Genomic DNA, 19,358 nt, shown 5'->3' with positions numbered 1-19,358 from the left:
AGACTCTTTTTCCACACAAGGCTCTTTTTATCTCTCTCTAGTGGAGCTACACTGAAACTTGTACCCACTAATCCAGTCACATGACCAGACATGGTGATATGTAGCCAATAGCAGCAGCTTAGTGAGGCAGTAAGGGGTGGGCCCAATTTAAAACTCAGGCTGGATAGATATGCATAGATATGAAAAAAAGCAGAGAAGAAAAAATAACATCTCAGTCAGATTTGGCATAGCCGCCCTCAACATGGCAATGTGTAAAGATTTCAGATGTTTGCTTTACCTCACAGCTTTTCAGCACAGGTTCAGTGTAACTTTGTTCTGCAATGCCTCTGTCACCAACTGGTTCTTAGGTCAGCTGACCATCTTATTTTCTTTGTTATGTGTTTATTATTCTGTAATTTTTTTAGAACTGACAGACACCTTCCACAGCGCTGTATTAGTACATGGCCATGCCACTCACTGCCCCACAATCTAACCCCTGCCATTGTCATAACAGACTGTCCATGTCATAATCTAAGTTAATTGTGGGGTGGGGGATGCAAAAAACCCACCTCACAACAGGTAGAGACATGGCTGGCGCTACATGCTCTAGGTAAATAAGAACAAAATTATAGGCTTAGGAGAAACTTGGGTAATGCACAACTGAAATGAGAGGGACACGGAGCCTGTCTAATTCCCGCTGATCTGTAACTAAGGGCCCGTTTCCACTATACCTAGGCGAATCCGTATAGAAAAAAACGCTTGCAGATTCACAAATTCATGTGCCTTTGCAGGGTTTTTTTTTCATGTAAATTTGCATGTGTAAGGGAATATTTTTTTTGTTAATTCCCCCGTCGCCATTCATTTTCTATTGACATATGCACACAAAAACGCCCAAACCGCGCGTAAAATTGTTTCATCTGTAATGGAAACAGGTCTATTGAAATACATTGCATATGCAAATTTACATGTGGCAAATTGTCCATAGTGGAAATGGGCCCTAATGGCCACCATAATTTGATCGCTCAGCTGTGTCAATTTAGGAATCTCCTATGCCATGGCACAGCAGCTAATTTGTAAACACAGGATGTTAACAATATGTCTGCTTCTATGAAAGCAGGAAGTAGACAAACTGTAGACTTATTGCAGTATTTGTATCAGCTGTCACAAATAAATGTTTTTCTTTCAAGGTTATTATGTTGTTGTGTATCTGTTAGAGCAGAGAGGAAGTTCTGAGTTCAGGTCCTCTTTAACCTTTTGGGACCACCTAATGCCGATGGGCGTGGCCGCGGCGGCAGCTCCAGGATCGCCTAACGCAGATGGACGTCAAGTCCTGGGGCTGCAGTTTCCCAGAGAACGGCCACACACATGCACGATCGTTCCCTGCCACTTCACGGAACGGAGTTCCGTGAATATCCTGCTAGCCGCCGATCGCGGCTAGCAGGCTGTTTGTAAACAAAAGGGGAAAGAAATCCCCTTTGTTTACAACTGTACAGCGCTGCGGTCCCCGGCAGCACTGTATGAGATCGGCGATCCCCGGCCTCTGATTGGCCGGGGAGCACCGTCCTCTCATAGGCTGATGCCTTTGAGAGGCGGAACAGGACGGATCGCCATCCTGTTCCAATTCAGATACCGGAGGGGAGGAGGGAAGGGGAGGGAGAGAGAGGCTGAAGAAGAAAAAAAAAAAAACCTGCCGCAGCGATCGGACCCCTCCGGCAGCATGTCCCCCTAGGGACAAAAAAAGGAGGTGAGTCCGATCGCTGGGCTCCATAGCTGGGCTGTGCAGGAGGCTGAAAAGCCTGCACAGCCCAGTGCAAGAAAAATGAGCCTGGTCGTTAGGGAAGGGGGGGGGGGGGGGGTAGCAGTATGGTTGTCAAGTGGTTACAATGCACATTACCTGGCTGCCCTGTTTGGCCCCATTCACAGTGGGAATCACAATTGATTTTGCATTGCGGTTTTTCACAATTTTGCTGTGCTTGTGCTTTGCAATTCTTATTTCAGTGAATGAAAATCACATTGCAATCGCTCATAAAATGCTTCATGCAACGGAAATCACGCCGCAATCGCTGCGGGTGTGAGTAATCCTATAGGATTGCTTGTATCACAGTGCTTTGCTGATCGCTGGCGACCAGCATAGCGCTAAACTCTGCAGAGCCAAAGCATCTGATCTGCATGCTCATTCTGGCACATTAACTTAAAGTATCAAGTCTTGTGCACACGATAGATGAAATGTCCGCCTCTAGCGTGTTTACAGTGGTCCCCAGTGCACTCCTACACCTGAGCCAGCAAACAGTTCAGCAGATTGACCTGAAAATTTACTCTCCCCACTGACCCCGCCTGCTGTATAACATCATTAGTGTGCTGTTCCGTCACACCCTTCTTTCGCCACAGCAATACAACATATCACTAGCCTGCAGGCTAGTGATACATCTCTACAGCCCCGATCCCCATTGGAGGACATGCCTCATATGTGTATGAGGCTTTAGAGACAGAACATCAGTACAGCAGTCCAACTGGCATTGTTTATAAGGGAAAACAGATGACAGGCAGCCCCCGTATTCCTTTTACTTCAGAATCCTTCAGATTACCTCAAATGCTTTACTCATTCTTGATTAATACAATATCTGACTCTGAGTTTTCACTTTATTTTCTATATCTGTCATGTATGGATGTAATTGTTTGGCTCATGAGGTGATAATAGACTGGGTGGGCAAATGAGCAGTAGCTAAAAGCGCCTATAAAGAAGTGTACATTGTCTAGTAATGCCTGGTACACACCATGCAATTTCCAGTCAGATCGACGAGTCAAATCGATCATTTCTGTCAGGTCTCATCAGGTTTCGGATTGATAATCCTATAGATTTTCTGCAGAAGTTATCAGAAAATCGATCAAAAACCTGATCGGACCTGTTGGAAATGATCGATTCGACGCATCGTTCTGATGGGGAGTTGCTCGGTATGTACTAGGCATTAAGCCCAATCTACACGATATGATTCTAATTACGATTCTATTTACGATTAGATTAAATTCGACATGTCCGATCCTGATTCGATTCCATTCAATTCGATTTGCCATTGTTTTGCAATGGCAAATCGAATTGAATTGAATCGAATCGAATCAGGATCGGACATGTCGGATTTAATCGAATTGTAAATAGAATCGTAATAGAATCGTAATTAGAATCATATCGTGTAGATTGGGCTTTGCACCTCTGAGGAAGGCTGGCTTGTCTGACCTGGGTCAAGTAGTATAAGAAAGTAGAAGCAAGAGTGTGTAGTTTGCACAGTGCCCCCATGTGGCTGATCTCTTCCTCGCAGGAGCTCCCCATACAGAGGAGGAGAGAGGCTGAGTCAGAGCTGAGAGTCCAGCCCGAAGCACAGTGAGGTGATTGCAGTAGCTTTGGTCGGGGTGAGATCAGGCTGGAACGCAGAGGAAGAGAGTCTCGCTGACTGACTGACTATATGCTGATAGAGTGGTGAGATCTACCTCCACTTTAGCCTGTTTCAGCACTCTTGTGAATGATTTGGACGCAGAAAAGTGGAACTTCCTTTCCTTTGGGAGAGAGATAATACACTCCATTATTTAGGATGGTTATCTATACACTGCATAGAGCACTTTTTAAAGAGTGTTTTCTGTATTTTCTACCTTTTTGGTGTGCAAGTGGTTTCTTTCTCTTTCTGATAACTGTGATCAGGTTTGTGCTTTTTCCTGCTCCAGCAGCATCACATCATGTAACAGCACAGCACCAGATGGACAAGTGTCTTCATTGATATATTTAAACAAGATATGTCATATCCCAAGTGCTGTGCTTAGGAAATCAGCCGTGTCTACAGGAAAAACAATATTTTAAAATACAGCATAGAAAAGTGTTCTTTACAGTAAAGGTGATTGATTGACTCTGTAGTCAATTGACTCTGTAGACAGGAGTGGCCAAATCAATGACTTTGAAAGAGCCGGATAATTAGGGTATAACCACAAAATTGCAGATAATGTGAAAAAGCTGCCTGGAGGGGTTGTTTTGTCTGACAGGGTGTGTTTTATTTATTCAGTATATGTGTGCATTAAAGTATATAAAAAGCTGGTACTATTTTCTATAGAACTTTAAAATACATTAAATCACTTGTGTCACTAACTGACTCTCAGATCACAATCTATTTTTTTTTTTGGGGGGGGGAGGGGGGGGGGTTAATATATATATCTAGCATTTATTGCAGTACAGTGAGTTTTTCAATAGACTTGCTTTATTGTGTTGTTTTTCTTATGCTATGTTCTGCTTTTTTTCTTGCAGTGCTGATGGACCTGCCTTGTAACTGTCAGGAATAACTCTTCCTCTGGACTTGAGGGCGCAGGCTGATTTGGGGAGATAGTCTATATAAAGCTTGTTGGACATCTGCTAACAGATGCAGGCTTTGTCCTAATAATCAGCTCGGCTAGCTGCTGGTCAGTGCAATAGCAGCAGCAGCAGCAGCAGAAGGGCATTAATAATTGTGTCCTGTGTATCAGCCGTATAGGAGACACCAGAGGGGCGGGGCACTGTGTGTAAATGACAAGCGCGTAATGAGCTTTCAATAGAAAGAGCCAACACTATATAAGTAGCTGCGAGGAAGGCAGCCCCTGGATTTGCTCAGCACAATAACAATCAACAAGGACTATCCAAACAAGTAAAAGATCAGAGTGCCTTGTACAGGAGTTCTTCCACTGACAGGATAAGCAGAGGACTCTGTAATAAGGCTCAGTGCTGGATTTATGACAAGAGGGGCATGTGTCACTGGATAACCCCTTACTTCTCTCTGTGGTGTCCCAGACTCGTGCTGGCTTAACGGAGGATCTCATCCAATCCCAAGATTGTGACTTTTTCACCCTTTTGTGGATATTTTTCTTGTTTTATTTTTGTTTCCATTTGCAAGAAGTCTTGGCTCTGCTACATCTTTGGAGGAGATCTGCTGCTGCTTCTGCTGGGGACGAGATGAAGATGGAACAAGGTGGCATCTGGGGCTTGACGTTTCTCTTAGTGCTGTTGAAGCAGGTAATACCAGCCATTGAAGGCTGTTCTCTGGGTACCTGGTGGTCTGTAGCTTCTGTAGTTGAGGGATGATGGCATCCTGAGATCTGATCAGGTGGGTCTTCTGTATTTTTTTCTCTAAGGTGTCTAGCTCCGGGGTCTTCCAGATGGAACTTCATGAGTTTAAAAACACCAATGGGATGCTGGAGGATGGGGGATCGTGTTTGCCCAACTGCAGGATCTTCTTCAAGATATGTCTGAAACACTATCAGAAAGTGGTGACTCCGGGAGCCTGCACCTTCGGCATGGTGATCACCCCAGTGCTAGGATCCAATTCCTTCACCATTGGGAATATTGAAGGCTTCAGCAACCCCATCAGGCTGCCCTTTAACTTCACATGGCCGGTAAGACCGACAGTTTCTGACCTTTCCTTCAGAAGAATAGTTACGAAACAATCGGTACTCCTTAGATGGTGCTACTTTTCTAATAGGTAGCATTATTTATGATACATTATTACATTAATATTTTCAATGAATATACAGTAGGTTCAACTGGACATCCTTTTTAAATGTTAGGATTATTATTATTATTATAAGTCCTGTTGTAGCTATCATATTTATTTTTTGTTGGATATACTGTACCATCACCTGTCCTGGATAAATAGGAAACTTGAAAATATTACCTTAATCAATGTTTAGGGTTTTTTGTTCTATTTGTTTGCCACTTTATGAATTACATGTTTACTGAGCACCTCTTGTCATGGACAACGTCCCCTCGAGTATCCCTTTAAATATATATTTCTTAGGAGTTCTATAGAATTGTGCATGAATGTTATCATCTTAATTGACTATAATCCATTCATGCTTTTATAGATTCAAATCATTTTTTTTAATTTCTAAAACTCATCATAATGACATGACCATGACCAGTTCAAGCACCTCCAATATAAGGAACCCCTTGGGGATACGTGTACTGCCAATTATGAAACTGGTCCTTTTATGTCCTGATATGAGGCATTAGGAGTACAACTCTGTGTACCCACAATAAACACCCTTTTATATGTTGGGATGTGTTCCCTGAAGTGACAATAAAATAAGGAATTTTAAATTCCAAAATGCAAAATCTTTAAATTGACATGATTTTTTTGTTTTTAATAGCATTGTACCTGTCATCCAGATCTTTCATTTTAAGTGGTTAGCGATCATATCATATAGTCCAATACCTGTGAGGCGGCGAGGGTGTATAGGTATATATGTATACACAGAGAGTGAAGGGTTAAACTCCTTATTTACACACTCAGTGGGACCAGCACTAACAAGTCATGCACAATTGTAAACTAGGCAACCATAGCTTGCCTGCCACAATGACAGATTTTTAACAACTTCAGATGGGTTCAAAGTCTACTGGCAGCAGACAAAATAATACAGGCATGCCCTGCCCCCCATCGCCTCTGCTGAAAATAAACCAAAGAGGCTCGCTTTAATTGAGATCCAGGCAGTAATGCTAGATGCAATTAGATTAATTAAACAGCACGAGTGAGCGTGACCGACCACTTAAGAGCTTGCCTTACCAGCCTGTTTTCATCCCCCGCTCAGACTTGTTTGATGTTTTTTTTATCATTTTTTTTATTCCTAATGTTGCATTAAGTGTTTAATTTTTTTTTTTATTCTATTTTTATTTCAGAAAACGTTTTCAATGATTATTGAAGCAATTCACAAGCCTTCAGGTAAATAAATTAATTCTGTACACAAGAGGGCGCCATTGCTCCACCAATATTCTTTTCATGCATTTATATTGTAATTAAATATTTAAAGGGAAAAAAATAAGATATTGGGAGTTTTTATGTATCTATGAAGTATCTATAGTGTTGATCTTGGCCTGGAATTAATTAAAAAATAAATATTAAAGGTAGAAAATTCAGGCCTCCTCTTTGATAAATACCCTTTTTTTCATGTCCCTCCATACCTAATCTCAAACACAATTGCGTTTCCTCCAGTTTATTTTTGGCGTGGGAAAGAAGTCCGCTCTTTGGTGAGAAAACCAGCAGTCTGCCAAATTGTCCTGACTGCCTTTTCCTGCGTTTTACACCTTTTACAAATTCCGCCCTTTGGAAAAGAAATAATGGCTTTTGGATGTTTTGCTGACATAGAGGAAGAGAATATTTCAACAAAACAATTCTCACGTTGAAACATTTCTTGAGGCCACAAACTCTGGGACTACAGTGCCTACCCTGGAGCCTCCACTTTTAACTACCATATTCATTTTTATTTTATCATCGATTATACTAACTGGCCTTACTGACACTTTTTTTTTAAATCACACATTCTAATATATATATATATATATATATATATATATATATATATATATATATATATATATATATATATATATATGTATATGTATATATAAAATTTGAGTATCCTTCAGCAAGATGGGAGCAAACATGAATCAGTTGCCAAGAGCAACCATTCAGAATTATTTTCGGTTACTCATGGCAACGGCCTCCCTTTTGCTATCCCTGCCCTGATCATTTCATGTGATTAATTTTAATCAACAGTGGAATTCCAGGCAAATATCACTTTTGTTGAAAAAACACAACCTTTTTAAAACAACATATTTCAAGGATTAACCTTCATCTTGCTTACAGTATTGTTTTGTGTCTATAAAACACATCAATTGCACATAATTTGACATAAAGTTGGCGGCAGCAGATTAGTGAGTTCGCTGAAAATGGGTAACAGTGATTTCTGCTCTATGCAGCTAACTGTGCAGGAAGGTGGAAGTTTGTGTACTACAAACAGAGCAGTGTTGCCATGGTTACAAAGAAGTGCAAATTGAACTGGAAAGTCATTTAAAAAAAAAAAAACATTACATTTTAGAAAGACTTGTGCAGAACTGTTATAGTTTATAGCAATGAATTAAGCAGTATTGATAAAAATGTTGCATTGCGAGAAAACAGTTTTCTGTAAGAAGATATTTATGTTTATTAGATATAAATTGTGGTTTATTGCAACAGGTTCTAATCAGGAAATGTTGGTCAGCAAGTTTATAATCCAGAAGCCTCTTAATGTCAGTGAAGAATGGACCAGAGGGGAGATCCTGGGAGCCCAACAGACTGTGCTCAGATATTCCTACAGAGTTGTCTGCAGTGAACACTACTATGGAGATAGCTGCTCTACACTGTGCAGACCCAGGGATGATCGCTTTGGCCACTACATCTGTGAATCTGATGGCAGCATGTCATGTCTGAAAGGATGGAAAGGAGACTACTGTGCTACATGTAAGCTCTATACACCTTCATTTTAGTGATCAGTCAGATGTGAATAGACTGTCCAGCAACCCTGAAGTGACCTAATAAAAAGGACTCTATCCTAAGAAGAGAGAAGTCTCTGAATCCCATAGAGTCTTCCAGGTCCCCTCTGTCTCCTCGTTCCCCTGCTGACCCCAATTTAATATATACACCTTCAGGACTCCTTGAAGAGCTTTGGGAAGGCCCTTGCATCCCCAAGTGCTTCCGTAGATGGGCGCATCCGTACTATGCATGCGCGAGCCTGGACTTGCATGTGCAGAGTATGAATCTGCTCGTCTGAGGAGGGCCGAAGACGTTGGTCGACATATGTTGAAAAATTTCACTGGGGGTCAGTGGTGGAACAAAGGGGACAGCTCTATGGAATCTAGAGCCTTCCTTCTTCATAGTTTTTTTTATTTTATTAGGTCGCTTCAGGGTTGTTTCAACTGTGTTTTGTGGAAAGCTGTTCTGTGGTAAATACCATTGTAGATGATGGCGCTATATAAATCAATAATTATTATAACTGCTGGTTATTAGAACATTGGTTTGGTGAATGACCAATGCAAGGCATAGTAATATACCCTCTACAGCAAGCTAAATTAGTACTACCGATTACATTTTAGAACTTATGCATACGTTTGGAGGTGTCCAAGAAGATAACATTAAAATATGGTGCTTCATAATCATGACCAATAGACTTATTCATAGAGATTAATGGCACCAGCTCATACTCATATTGACCCTTTGGCACTTTTTCTCCAGCCCTGATGAAGTGTGGAGAGCCATGAACTGAGTTGTGGTTGTCTCCATCTGTCTGTAAAGTGGTTGCCTTTGAGATAACCCATTCTTGTGAATAACCCTTTCTAAGCTTTAAATTCAATGTGTGTTGTAATACTACATCTTAGTGGCTGTTGGTTGCCTCTTTCTTATTGGTTTGTTGACGTTCTTTAGTCATGTCTTTGATCTTACACTTCTGTTCTGGTTTACTTATGTCAGTTGAGTGAAAGATGACTTCTGATTGGTAGCTTTGGAATCCTGTGTCCTGTATGTTGCTGGTACAAAGAATATATCATTAAATACATAGACAAGCTGAATAATTCTTATAACATTCTTATAAGAGCCAGTCATTAGCAGTTCTGTATTTTTTAACCTAACTTGTTTCACTTAGGTTGCGATCTGCTAAATGCATTTGCCTCTGGACCAGTTTATATAAAGGCACCGGGATTAAGTAAACAATAAAAGTTTCAAACCTACGGATGTTGCCCATAGCAACCAGTCGGTTGTCTATAGCAACTAGTCATCCATTTTCTATCTAATGCAGACTGGAAAAGTAATAGTGAAATCAGTTTGCTATAGGTAATATCACTATTGGCTTTGGCAGATGTGATAAACCTCCCTCACTGGCTGTGATAGGCTTCACTGTAGCATCAATTGGACAATCCTAAGGTTAAAGGGAACCTGAGATGAGAGACATAAGGAGGCTGCCATATTTATTTCCTTATAAACAATGCATATCGCCCGACCATACTGCTGATTCCCTACCTATAATACTTTTAACCATAGCCCCTGAACAAGCATGCAGATCAGATGTTTCTGACTGTATTAGCTGCATGTTTGTTTCAAGTGTTTGATTCAGACACTACTGATGCCAGAATGATCAACAGGACTGCCAGGCAACTGGTATTGTTTAAAAGGAAATCAATATGGCAGGTTCCATATGTCTCTCACCTCAGGTTCCTTTTAAAGTATTCCGCATTGTTCACGTAACTAAGCAAACAGCCATATAACTTTAAAAACTAGAAAAAAATAATAATCGATTACTGTTTTTTGGGGCTTATGAAACATAATTCCCTACCAGTCTTCTCACTGTAGTCCAATTTAACACACAATTTAGCATCCTTTATGCAGAAGAACACCTGCCAACATGGGAAGGCTGTCATTAGTCCCAGGATACATCTTCAATCTGCGGCTCATTCAGCTGTTCATTAAGAAAAAATGAAAGGGTTATAGGCTAGCTGGAGAAAGCTAGAGTTTGTGTGATCACACATTCTGCCCTGGGCTTTCCCTTTGTGACATGCAGAATGAGCCTTAATTAATCTAATGAACGAGCAGTAACATGTTTTTTTGAATTTTTTTTTAAAGACCAAAATCTATGATGATTTTACGTATGCATACTTTGCAGCTCTGCCTTGTATGCTGGGTCTCTGCGGCACATACCCTGTTAGCATAGCAGATTGGAGGTATTCATTTATGACACGTAAAACCCAGTGGATGAGATGGCCATTGTGAGTAAGTCAATACAAATACAGCAGTTTATTTATTTATAAGCTGACATGCTGGGAAGGCAGAGACACAGCACTGACGTGGAGTGACAACACCTCGAAATGGTGTTCTAGAAGATTAGTCTAGTGTGTCTGGGGTGCAGGATGTCAGGCAGCAAAACAAAGGTGGCCTGTACAAACATTCGCCAATACAGAAAGGCCTGGAGGATTACATTGGGGACATTTGGGGACAATCGTTTAATATACAGCATTCCTGACAGCCATTAAGCACTGTACTGGACGCTCAGTGCAAAGAGCAATGCTATGCCAACCTGTACTAAAACATGTGAGGTGATTGGTCTCTTTGGGCCACAGTTTAGAGGAAATTTGCATTTTAAGATACATTTTTGTTCATTACTGTACTAAAACATGAGTGATAATTGATTCTTCTGGGTCTGATCTTCCAGTGCATCTTATATATTGACCATCGTAGCCTTTGGTATAATCAAACTTTAAGAAATTGCAAGTGAAATTTAAACTTTGAGCCATATATGTGTGTCAGTGGGGTTGTGTCAAACTTATCTCACAAATTATCTCATATGGCTTATTTTTCACCTCAGCTATAAGGTGAGATAAATCATGAGTTAAGGTAGATAAGGAGAGATAAATTGTGAGATGTGTCTTGAGAATCGATCTTTTAACACTACCATGAGTTTATTGAGTAAGGCTATAGGTGTTTTGTAGACTTTGCAGATGACAAGATAAGGATTCACTCAGATAATATTATTGAATGGAAGCCTTTTTGTTATGATTGCTGCACAATAATGTAAGCTTTTAGAGTTGACAGCGTGCGGATACGGGGGTATCACGTGTGGTTATGATGTCGGTGAAATACATTATTACTATGGGAACGCTGCTACTGACAGATGGAGGAAGTGGAATTAAACCTACAGTCATGTGTCTTGCCCTGATTCTCGCTGTTTCGTTGGGTGCCAGTATCTGCTGTGTTGCCTGGAAGTCTGCTATGGGGAGAGTGGCGCAGAAACGAAAACTAGGTTACATGTAAATATTTATTCAGAAACTGAAACTTCCAATGAATTCCGGCTGGCCATTTTGCCTCAAGCTGTTTTCTGTCAGTGCAGGGAACAGTGCAGGGTGAAGCAATACTGGAAAGCACTACTGCCGTCTTTAACTTATTACCATTAAAAAGTCCTGTGGGATTAGTCATAAAGGGTTTTTGGAACTATGAGGAAAACGTGGGGAGAAATTCTACTTTTTTTTTCATTACTATGCAGATAAGATCTTCCATTTAGGGGTTTCTCGTGAACTTAAATGACAAATTACATTTTCTCCTTTATATGTTGACAAGGGCGTAACTTTAGCCACAGCAGGCAACTGTTGTGGGGCCCAGCAGGGCAGTGGAAGGAGGGGGGAGATACATGTCCTTATCCTGATGCTGTACATGTGTATGTGATGTAAATATTATTCACACAATTTGGTTGCTGACCACTGTAAATTGTATGCTTGTAGGACATGAGCTATTGCTAGATTATCACCAGAGATGGAGGTGGTTAAGTGGGAACCCAGTAATGGTTGTGCTGTGTGGACCATCATATATGGTTATACAGGATACAGAAATGAGTGTTGTCACCAATGCAGGTACACCCTCACTGCTGTCAGGGCCAGTTCAAGTTTCGGTGCGACCTCACAGCAAAAGTAACTTGGCGGCCCACCACCCTCCACCAGCAAATTCACCCCCCTAGGGCCCCTGAGTGCTGTCAGCTGTCGCATGGGATTACAACTACCAATATAGGCCTGCCAGGAAAAAACAGCCACCACTCTGGTTTGGGGTTTTGGATCTTCAGGACTCGAGTTGTTGCACTCCTGATAGATTCTTGTGCATTACTACAAAACGTGCGCCTCAACAGTAATAGTGAAACATACTTTTTATTGACTGTATTCTTCACTGTACCCGGCTCAGCACAAGCATAATGTGGGGCCCCGCTGTCCTGATCCATTGTGCTTTCAATGTCAGTGTCAATTAAAGGATGGATGTGCTCACAATTAATAAAGTAAATAATAATAAAATAAGCTTAAAAACTGTTTAAAAAGAGAGGTATTGTTGGCTTTCCTCTCTAGAAGACGCACACCAGTAGTCCCTTTTTGTGCAATAAAACTGAAAATATCCGCCATAATATGACTGGTGTGTGCCTTCGAGAGAGCTAAGCCAACAACCCATTTCTTTTTAAACTGTTTTTAGCTTATTTGATATAGTTTGGATGCCTCCACCGTTTAATTGACTTTTATGAACAGGCTGACTCGTCTTGGCCTATTCATTGCTGATGACATAGAAGAAAGATGAGCATGAAGACATCCAGACAGGAGAAGCTGCACATTACAATTGTGATTTGCAGGGAAAATTCAGCTTCTCATTGAGCACTGTTGGACAACAGATACATTAGATATTTCCCCAATCTGACCATAAACAGACTACAGAGTGGTTTAGCAGTAGGAGATTACTGGGGTTACAACTACAGCTGGGCCTGGCCTTAATGCTACGCTGGGATCCGTAGCTTTGTAACTTACTCCACTGAATGGGCATTTTACATCCCATGTTCATATTTTGGGCCTTGACACTATCTGTATAGCGCTTGTATGGTCTTTATTTTTGGGTGGGTTTCCCCCGAGCACTGCAGCTTCTTCCACATCCCAAAACCACGTTGATAAGTAAATTGGTTTTCTCCAGAAGTTGGACTTTGGGACAACTGGAAGGGATTAGACTGTGAGCTAATCCACGGGCAGTTAGTGTCATGGCCGTGGAATCTGTAATGTGCTGCAGAGGTCACACTGGCACCATAACAATAATATTAATTATGAGAAGTTTTCACCACAGTAGACACACTGCCTAAGCAGCTTGTTGAGAAAGTACGTGCCAGTAAGGTTTCTATGTCACTAATGGATTATGTGACAGGTGATATTCTTACTAGCTGCCGCTCTTAGGTTGGATTGTTTGGTCTGTGTAGTTAAAGTTTTGTAAACCCTGTTTAATGACTAGTTGTTTTCATTCAGCATCCCAGCTTTGCTAACACTAGATAATGGGTGGTTCTGTAGCCTTATCCTTTTTTTTGTTCATCAATGTGTGGTATAAAAGCTTTCTCTGAGAACCTTTGACTGCCTATTGAGCTGTATGGGCTGTAGTGTGCAGAGATAGTACTGGGGTAGCGGAGCCTTCTGTTTTCCTTCCAGTCATTGATTTTTACTGAGCAGAGTATTGATTGACAGTGGAGCTAGGGGGGTTGTGGGGTATCGGTTGGCTTGTGGGTCAGGTGTGATGTCGCACAGTGACGCGTGCGCTGCTTGTGCCGAGCGCCACGCGTTCTTATTGTTATGCTTGGCTTTAGCCCGAGGGGACGAAGCTGAAAGAACAGCTGTAGTCAAGAGGGGAGGGTTTCGATGGCTTAAACCAGCAACAACAGTAGCAGCTGTTATCTAATTGGGACGGGGGCTGGGGGATGAGAACTCCTTGTTCAGAGTCAACCAGGCATTAAACGAGGCTCTTGTAAGCGTGCAAAATCCATGTCACCCGAGCACAGCGTGGGGGAATAAGCAGCAAATGGACTGGCTGCTGCACTGGATGGAGGGGAAGGGGAGTGAAGGGTGAGCTGGGGGTCTTATGTTCTGTGTGGACACTGCTTAGAGAAGAAGCTCAATGACTGAGCTACACCTGACACTTCAAATGTGACATCAGCATTAACTTTTTTCTTGCCTTGTTCATTAAGGTATCTTTAAAGTGTGGCTTGTATTATAACGGTCAGTCAAGTGATTAAAATTAACCACATCAAAGGAAGGAAATGGCCTAGAGTAGCAGCCAAAGGTGCAGAAGAATATTCCATGAGGTGGAGGCAGAGTGTAATGGGGCCCTAGGCAAAGTAGTAGATTTGGGGCTACATTGTGGTCCTTTGGGTAAACTGAAGTGGAAATAGGTCAAAGAAGGTGACAGGTGGGCCCCTTGACACCCACTAGGCCCCAAGCACCTGCCTAGCTTGCCTGATGGCTGATCCTGGAGGGATGCTTTCAAGCACAGTGGTTCTCTATTCAGTTTCTGCAGAGCAAGACACTATCTGTGTGGTGTGTGTGCCCTCTCCATATATTCCCACTTTGCAGGTTTTCTCTCTCTTCTCACAGCAGATACTGGGTGCTTTATTGGTGTATGCCCCTAGTGTGTGTGATTGTGGTCTAGGTGTGTTTGTGGCACTGATATTCTGGACACTAGCTACTGAGAGGACTGACTTCTTTTGATAGTTAAGCATTTTTTCCTCCATCTCCCATGACCTAGCCTTAACCTCCTACTGGCCATAACCTTTTCTTGGTGAAAAGAAACAAACAAACATCAGCCTAGAGCAGTGTCCCCCATCCCTGTCCTCAAGGCCCACTAACATAGTACATGTTTTGCAGAAAACCACATACATGCACAGGTGGGGTAATTAGTGTCTCAGCAGAGCTAATTAACTACATCAGTGGATTTCCACAAAACATGCATTGTTGGTGGGCCTTGAGGATAGGGTTGGGGAGCACTGGCCTAGAGTGTAGGATGTTGCCTAAATTTTAGATGTCTGCAGTTATGCTTGTGTCATTGGAAAGCAGTGCAATAGGGATCTTTGGACCCTACATTGAAACCAGCGCAGACAGAGCCCCCATCTACTTGCTCAAGAAATTTGAGAAGCATCCTCACTGGTCGTACAGTGCTGCATCTGCAGGTTGTTATATAACCATATGGTCCCAATGGGCTTGGCGAGGCCTATTTTACTATACACTTTTCACCGTCTGCACCCTCCTAGGTTGCCTGGTAGATGATCCTGCTCGGCCTGCGACCCACTAGAGTGCTTTCAGCAGCAATTTATGCTTTCTAGGAATTGTTGCTGAAAGTGAATGGCCATGATCTCAGAGGAGAGATTATGATTTGCACAAATCGCAATTGGTCTGCATGCAGCATTTTCTCTGAAATCGCTGCAGAAATCGCTCTGCTTTTAAGTGACAAAATCAATCTAAAAATCGCTAGCATTTTTAGAGCATTTTGCAATTGCAAGTGGGTCCCAGGCCTGAGTGCGTTTTGCAAGGTACATCAGCTGCTGTGTGCGCATGCCTGTACTGTATATATGTACAGCAGAGCGCACTACTCATAACGCAGGACGGGATGTGAATTCCTCCCAGATGTTTCTTGTGGCTGAAGATTTGACAAAGATACAGACTCATTAGTGCTTAGAAAAGCAGGATTTTACGTAACGAGGACATTCTGAAAGATGTTGAAAGATATGACTTATTTTAGCAATCTATAATTTACTGCACCTGGGCTAAAGAAATGGGGAAGCCTGCCATGGAAGCATTGTTTGGGCAGTGCAGGATCCGCTGTGCAAATTAGGCTTGATGTTATTGTTTGATTCCCGTCACTAGTCCTGACTGTGACTAGTGTTCACCATATGTGCAGTGTCCCTTACAGACTGTAGTTGTTGTGCTCATGTAATGGTAGCATTTGAGCATTGCAAGCAATAGTTATACCAGTTTTATTTATCTATTTTAGTCCCAAATGTTTTCTAATTTCCGGGGGAGGAGTGACAGGGACGGATTAAAGGCAAGACCACATAGGCCATGGCCTAGGGCACCACAGGATCATGGGCGGGTAGGCAGCAGGCTATACTGGAGTGTGGGGCAGGAATGGCCACCTGGCTGCTTATACTGGAGGGAGGGGGGGTCATCAGGCTATCTATACATAAGGGGGAGTGTCATCTGGCTTGTTGTACTAAAGGGAAGGGGGAGGGGTCATCAGTCTACCTAAACTGGAGGGGGGGGGGGTCATCAGGCTATCAAAACAGGAGGGGGGGTTATCTGGCCATCTGTACTGGAGGGGTCATCTGGCTGCCTACACTAGAGGGCCTCCACAGTCAACATGGGCTACCTATACTAGAGGGAGGCGGCTGCTGACAGTGCCATCAGGAGGTAAAGAGTACAAATCCGGCCCTGGATGAGGAGGCAGATCGAAACAATGTTATTAACAGTGGGCTACTTGACTGTAGCATGGCATTTGATAGCGCCGCTATGATGTTAATGTAGTGAGAGTGTTTGAACATTTCATGGGGTGTTCGGCTATTACATGCCCAAAACACCCAGCGCTAAAGAGAAAGTGGGTATCAGAGCTTAGTGTAGATTGGAGGAGAGCATAGGAGAAAGCTATCTTTGGTTGAGATTTGGAGGGTTTCGTTAGATGTCAGAAAGGGGTTGCCATTAGGCAGGGGAGGTTAGGATTAGGCATCAGGAAAGAGATTTAACATTGGGGGAGACCGATTAGTTAAGTGATCAGTAGGAGAGCTACACCAAAACGGACAAAAAAAGTTGCAAACCCACATCTGTAACCAGATTTTCGCAATACTGGTTTCTCTCCTCAAATCTATTCTGCCCTGGAATCACAGACACCTAAGAGAGATATCAGTGGCTCAGCAGGTGTATCTGTGTAGCAAATGAGGGGTTTTCTCAGAATTGGATCATGCATCTAAAAGATCAGAGTTCTCCTTTCAAGTAGAGATGTAAAATGTCCAGAAAACAGCGCAGAGAAAAGTCTACTGGACCAGGTTCACATTTCTGTTAATGACTGTTAAATTGTCTGCTACTTTAAAAATGCAGAAAATCCTCAATTTCAGTTTTTTTTTATAATTTTGCCCCTTATTCCTTAAACTTGGTAAATTAAAATAGTATGCTCTGCAGTTGCAAGTTCTGGCTTTTGTTCTTTCTTATGTAGACACACACTCAAATGGGTGCATGGTACAATATTTACCATAAATAACATTTGTTTCCACAGCAATATGCCTGGATGGGTGCAGCGAGCAAAACGGCTTCTGCAACAGCCCCGGAGAATGTTCGTAAGTAGTATTTATTATTGTTATTATGCCGTGTACGCCTTCCCCAGCATTGCACAACCCTTACTCACAGGTCTTGTGCAGACTAAACTGCTGCAAGCTGCTCTGGCCTCCTTTTTTATGCATTAAGGGAAATGCTTAGATTCATTAGGACTATTGTTGGCTATAGTTCACTATTGATTTATGGCATTTATGGTGAACACAAAGATCATATCGCAGGAAACTGAGTAATCCACTTTGTGATGGCTTTGTATATAATAGAATACTGAGAACATTTTTGCATTTCACCAAAACACATCCTGTTAAGTGACGCTGCTTTTTTGGAAAAAAAAATATAATGAGCATGTCTGCGTAGTGAAGTCATTTTACAGTAGGAATGGAGTCTAGCTTTTCGTCTGCTTTAATGAGCTAGCCTGGGTGACGATGGTTTGATCACGGGGTGTTTTTTGATAGTGCATATGACTTAGAAACCAAACTTTCTTAAGGCCACTTCCAGATAGGCAGCTGTTATCGCTTAGCACCGGCACTGGACAGGTGTCCCCCTCCTACAGAGTCGAATCTAATTCTCTGCCGTCGTGTAACACCACTGAATGTCAAGCACTGACATGTGGTGTTACAGATGCTGACATTCTGCTGCATTTTAATTGTTCCCAAATGCCGCTCATGGGCAACAGACAGGACAGCGAACAACTGCCCAACAACCACAAAGTTCAGCCGTCCATCTGAACGAGGCCTTGAAGCAGTCTCTGCCTTTTTCTATACTGCCCATTCCATGTGCAGCCACCTCTTCATTTGCCACTACCTTGAGCAACTGCTCTCCTTTTTCATGTGTTGATCCCCATTTAGCCACTCCCCCTTGGGCAGCAGCTAGTCTAGGCCGTTGCCTCTGATACCCTTGCAGAGAGAAAGTCCTGCTACCAACTCTGTGCTCTGTACTTTATTTTACAAAGCTACAGCATTCCAAGAGAAGAGTTATGTTATTTGAAAAGTTTTTTTTTTGGTGGGGGGGGGGGGGGGGTGGAGGGGAGTCTGCCTAGAGCTCCATGCACTTCTTAAACATCCCATACCTGCTTAAGCAATATTTTTTTATTGTTCGACTGTTTCAGCTGACAGAGTAATGTCTGTACAGGCATCCCTCTGATTCTTTGACAAGTAACAGTCACTATAATTGGAGTTTTTTAGGTCAGTTTGTTACCACTCGCAAAAACTCTCCTGCTTCTCCTCCCGGTTCTCACCACTGGGCAGTATATGCAGCAGGACACATTGTAAGGCTGTCACACAAAACAATCACAAAAGATTACTATGGCTAACAGAGATTACTAATGTGTCTACAGAACATTACATCCAAAACTGGACCCAGGCTTCCTTTAGACAAGACAAGACAAATAACATTTATATTGCGTTTTTCTCCTTGCGGACTCAAAGCGCCAGAGCTGCAGCCACTAGGACGCGCTCTATAGGCAGTAGCAGTGTTAGGGAGACTTGCCTAAGATCTCCTACTGAATAGGTGCTGGCTTACTGAACAGGCAGAGCCGAGATTCGAACCCTGGTCTCCTGTGTCAGAGGCAGAGCCCTTAACCATTACACCATCAGCCAACTGCTTTAAATCCACTTTGAATTAAAGAACAACTTGAAGTAAGGCTGTTCACCATGCAGCCTCTCCACTTACTCTGCAGCTTCAATTTTAAGTAAGGCTGCAGAGCTATATTGATTTCTGTACCATTGGATTATGGAACTTCCTCTGCAGCAGCTGTAGATTAGCACCAAGCTCCTCCTTACTGTACTTGATCCAATGCTCCTGTGCGGGCAGTATGATTGTGACTGAGGAATGGCTGCCGTCCAACTTCCATACCTAGAAGTCTAAATATAGCAGGTCCCTAGAGAACTTTGGCTGTCTTGTTGTTTTAAAATGAGTGCTG

At 42.4% G+C, this 19,358-nt stretch overlaps 1 protein-coding gene across 4 annotated transcripts in view; it reads left to right on the top strand.

The window, feature by feature from the left end:
• DLL4 (delta like canonical Notch ligand 4) overlaps window positions 1-19,358 on the top strand; it is a 42,526-nt gene that overhangs the window by 8,777 nt on the left and 14,391 nt on the right. Inside the window, exons 1-6 of one of the 4 annotated variants that reach the window (XM_068253374.1) lie at window positions 109-297; window positions 4,265-5,002; window positions 5,122-5,382; window positions 6,662-6,704; window positions 7,998-8,261; window positions 17,382-17,442. In XM_068253374.1, coding sequence (XP_068109475.1) covers window positions 4,943-5,002; window positions 5,122-5,382; window positions 6,662-6,704; window positions 7,998-8,261; window positions 17,382-17,442 — 689 coding nt within the window. In that variant the 5' untranslated portion in view covers window positions 109-297; window positions 4,265-4,942. Of the gene's footprint in view, window positions 1-108; window positions 348-3,329; window positions 3,452-4,264; window positions 5,003-5,121; window positions 5,383-6,661; window positions 6,705-7,997; window positions 8,262-17,381; window positions 17,443-19,358 lie in introns of those variants that run through there. The other 3 variants (XM_068253372.1, XM_068253373.1, XM_068253375.1) reach the window with 3 other exon arrangements.

This window comes from Hyperolius riggenbachi, chromosome 9, assembly GCF_040937935.1.
Source record: "Hyperolius riggenbachi isolate aHypRig1 chromosome 9, aHypRig1.pri, whole genome shotgun sequence".
NCBI lineage: Eukaryota > Metazoa > Chordata > Amphibia > Anura > Hyperoliidae > Hyperolius > Hyperolius riggenbachi.
The sequence above is the reverse complement of the archived record's forward strand: the minus strand, read 5'-3'. Positions and strand labels throughout refer to the sequence as shown.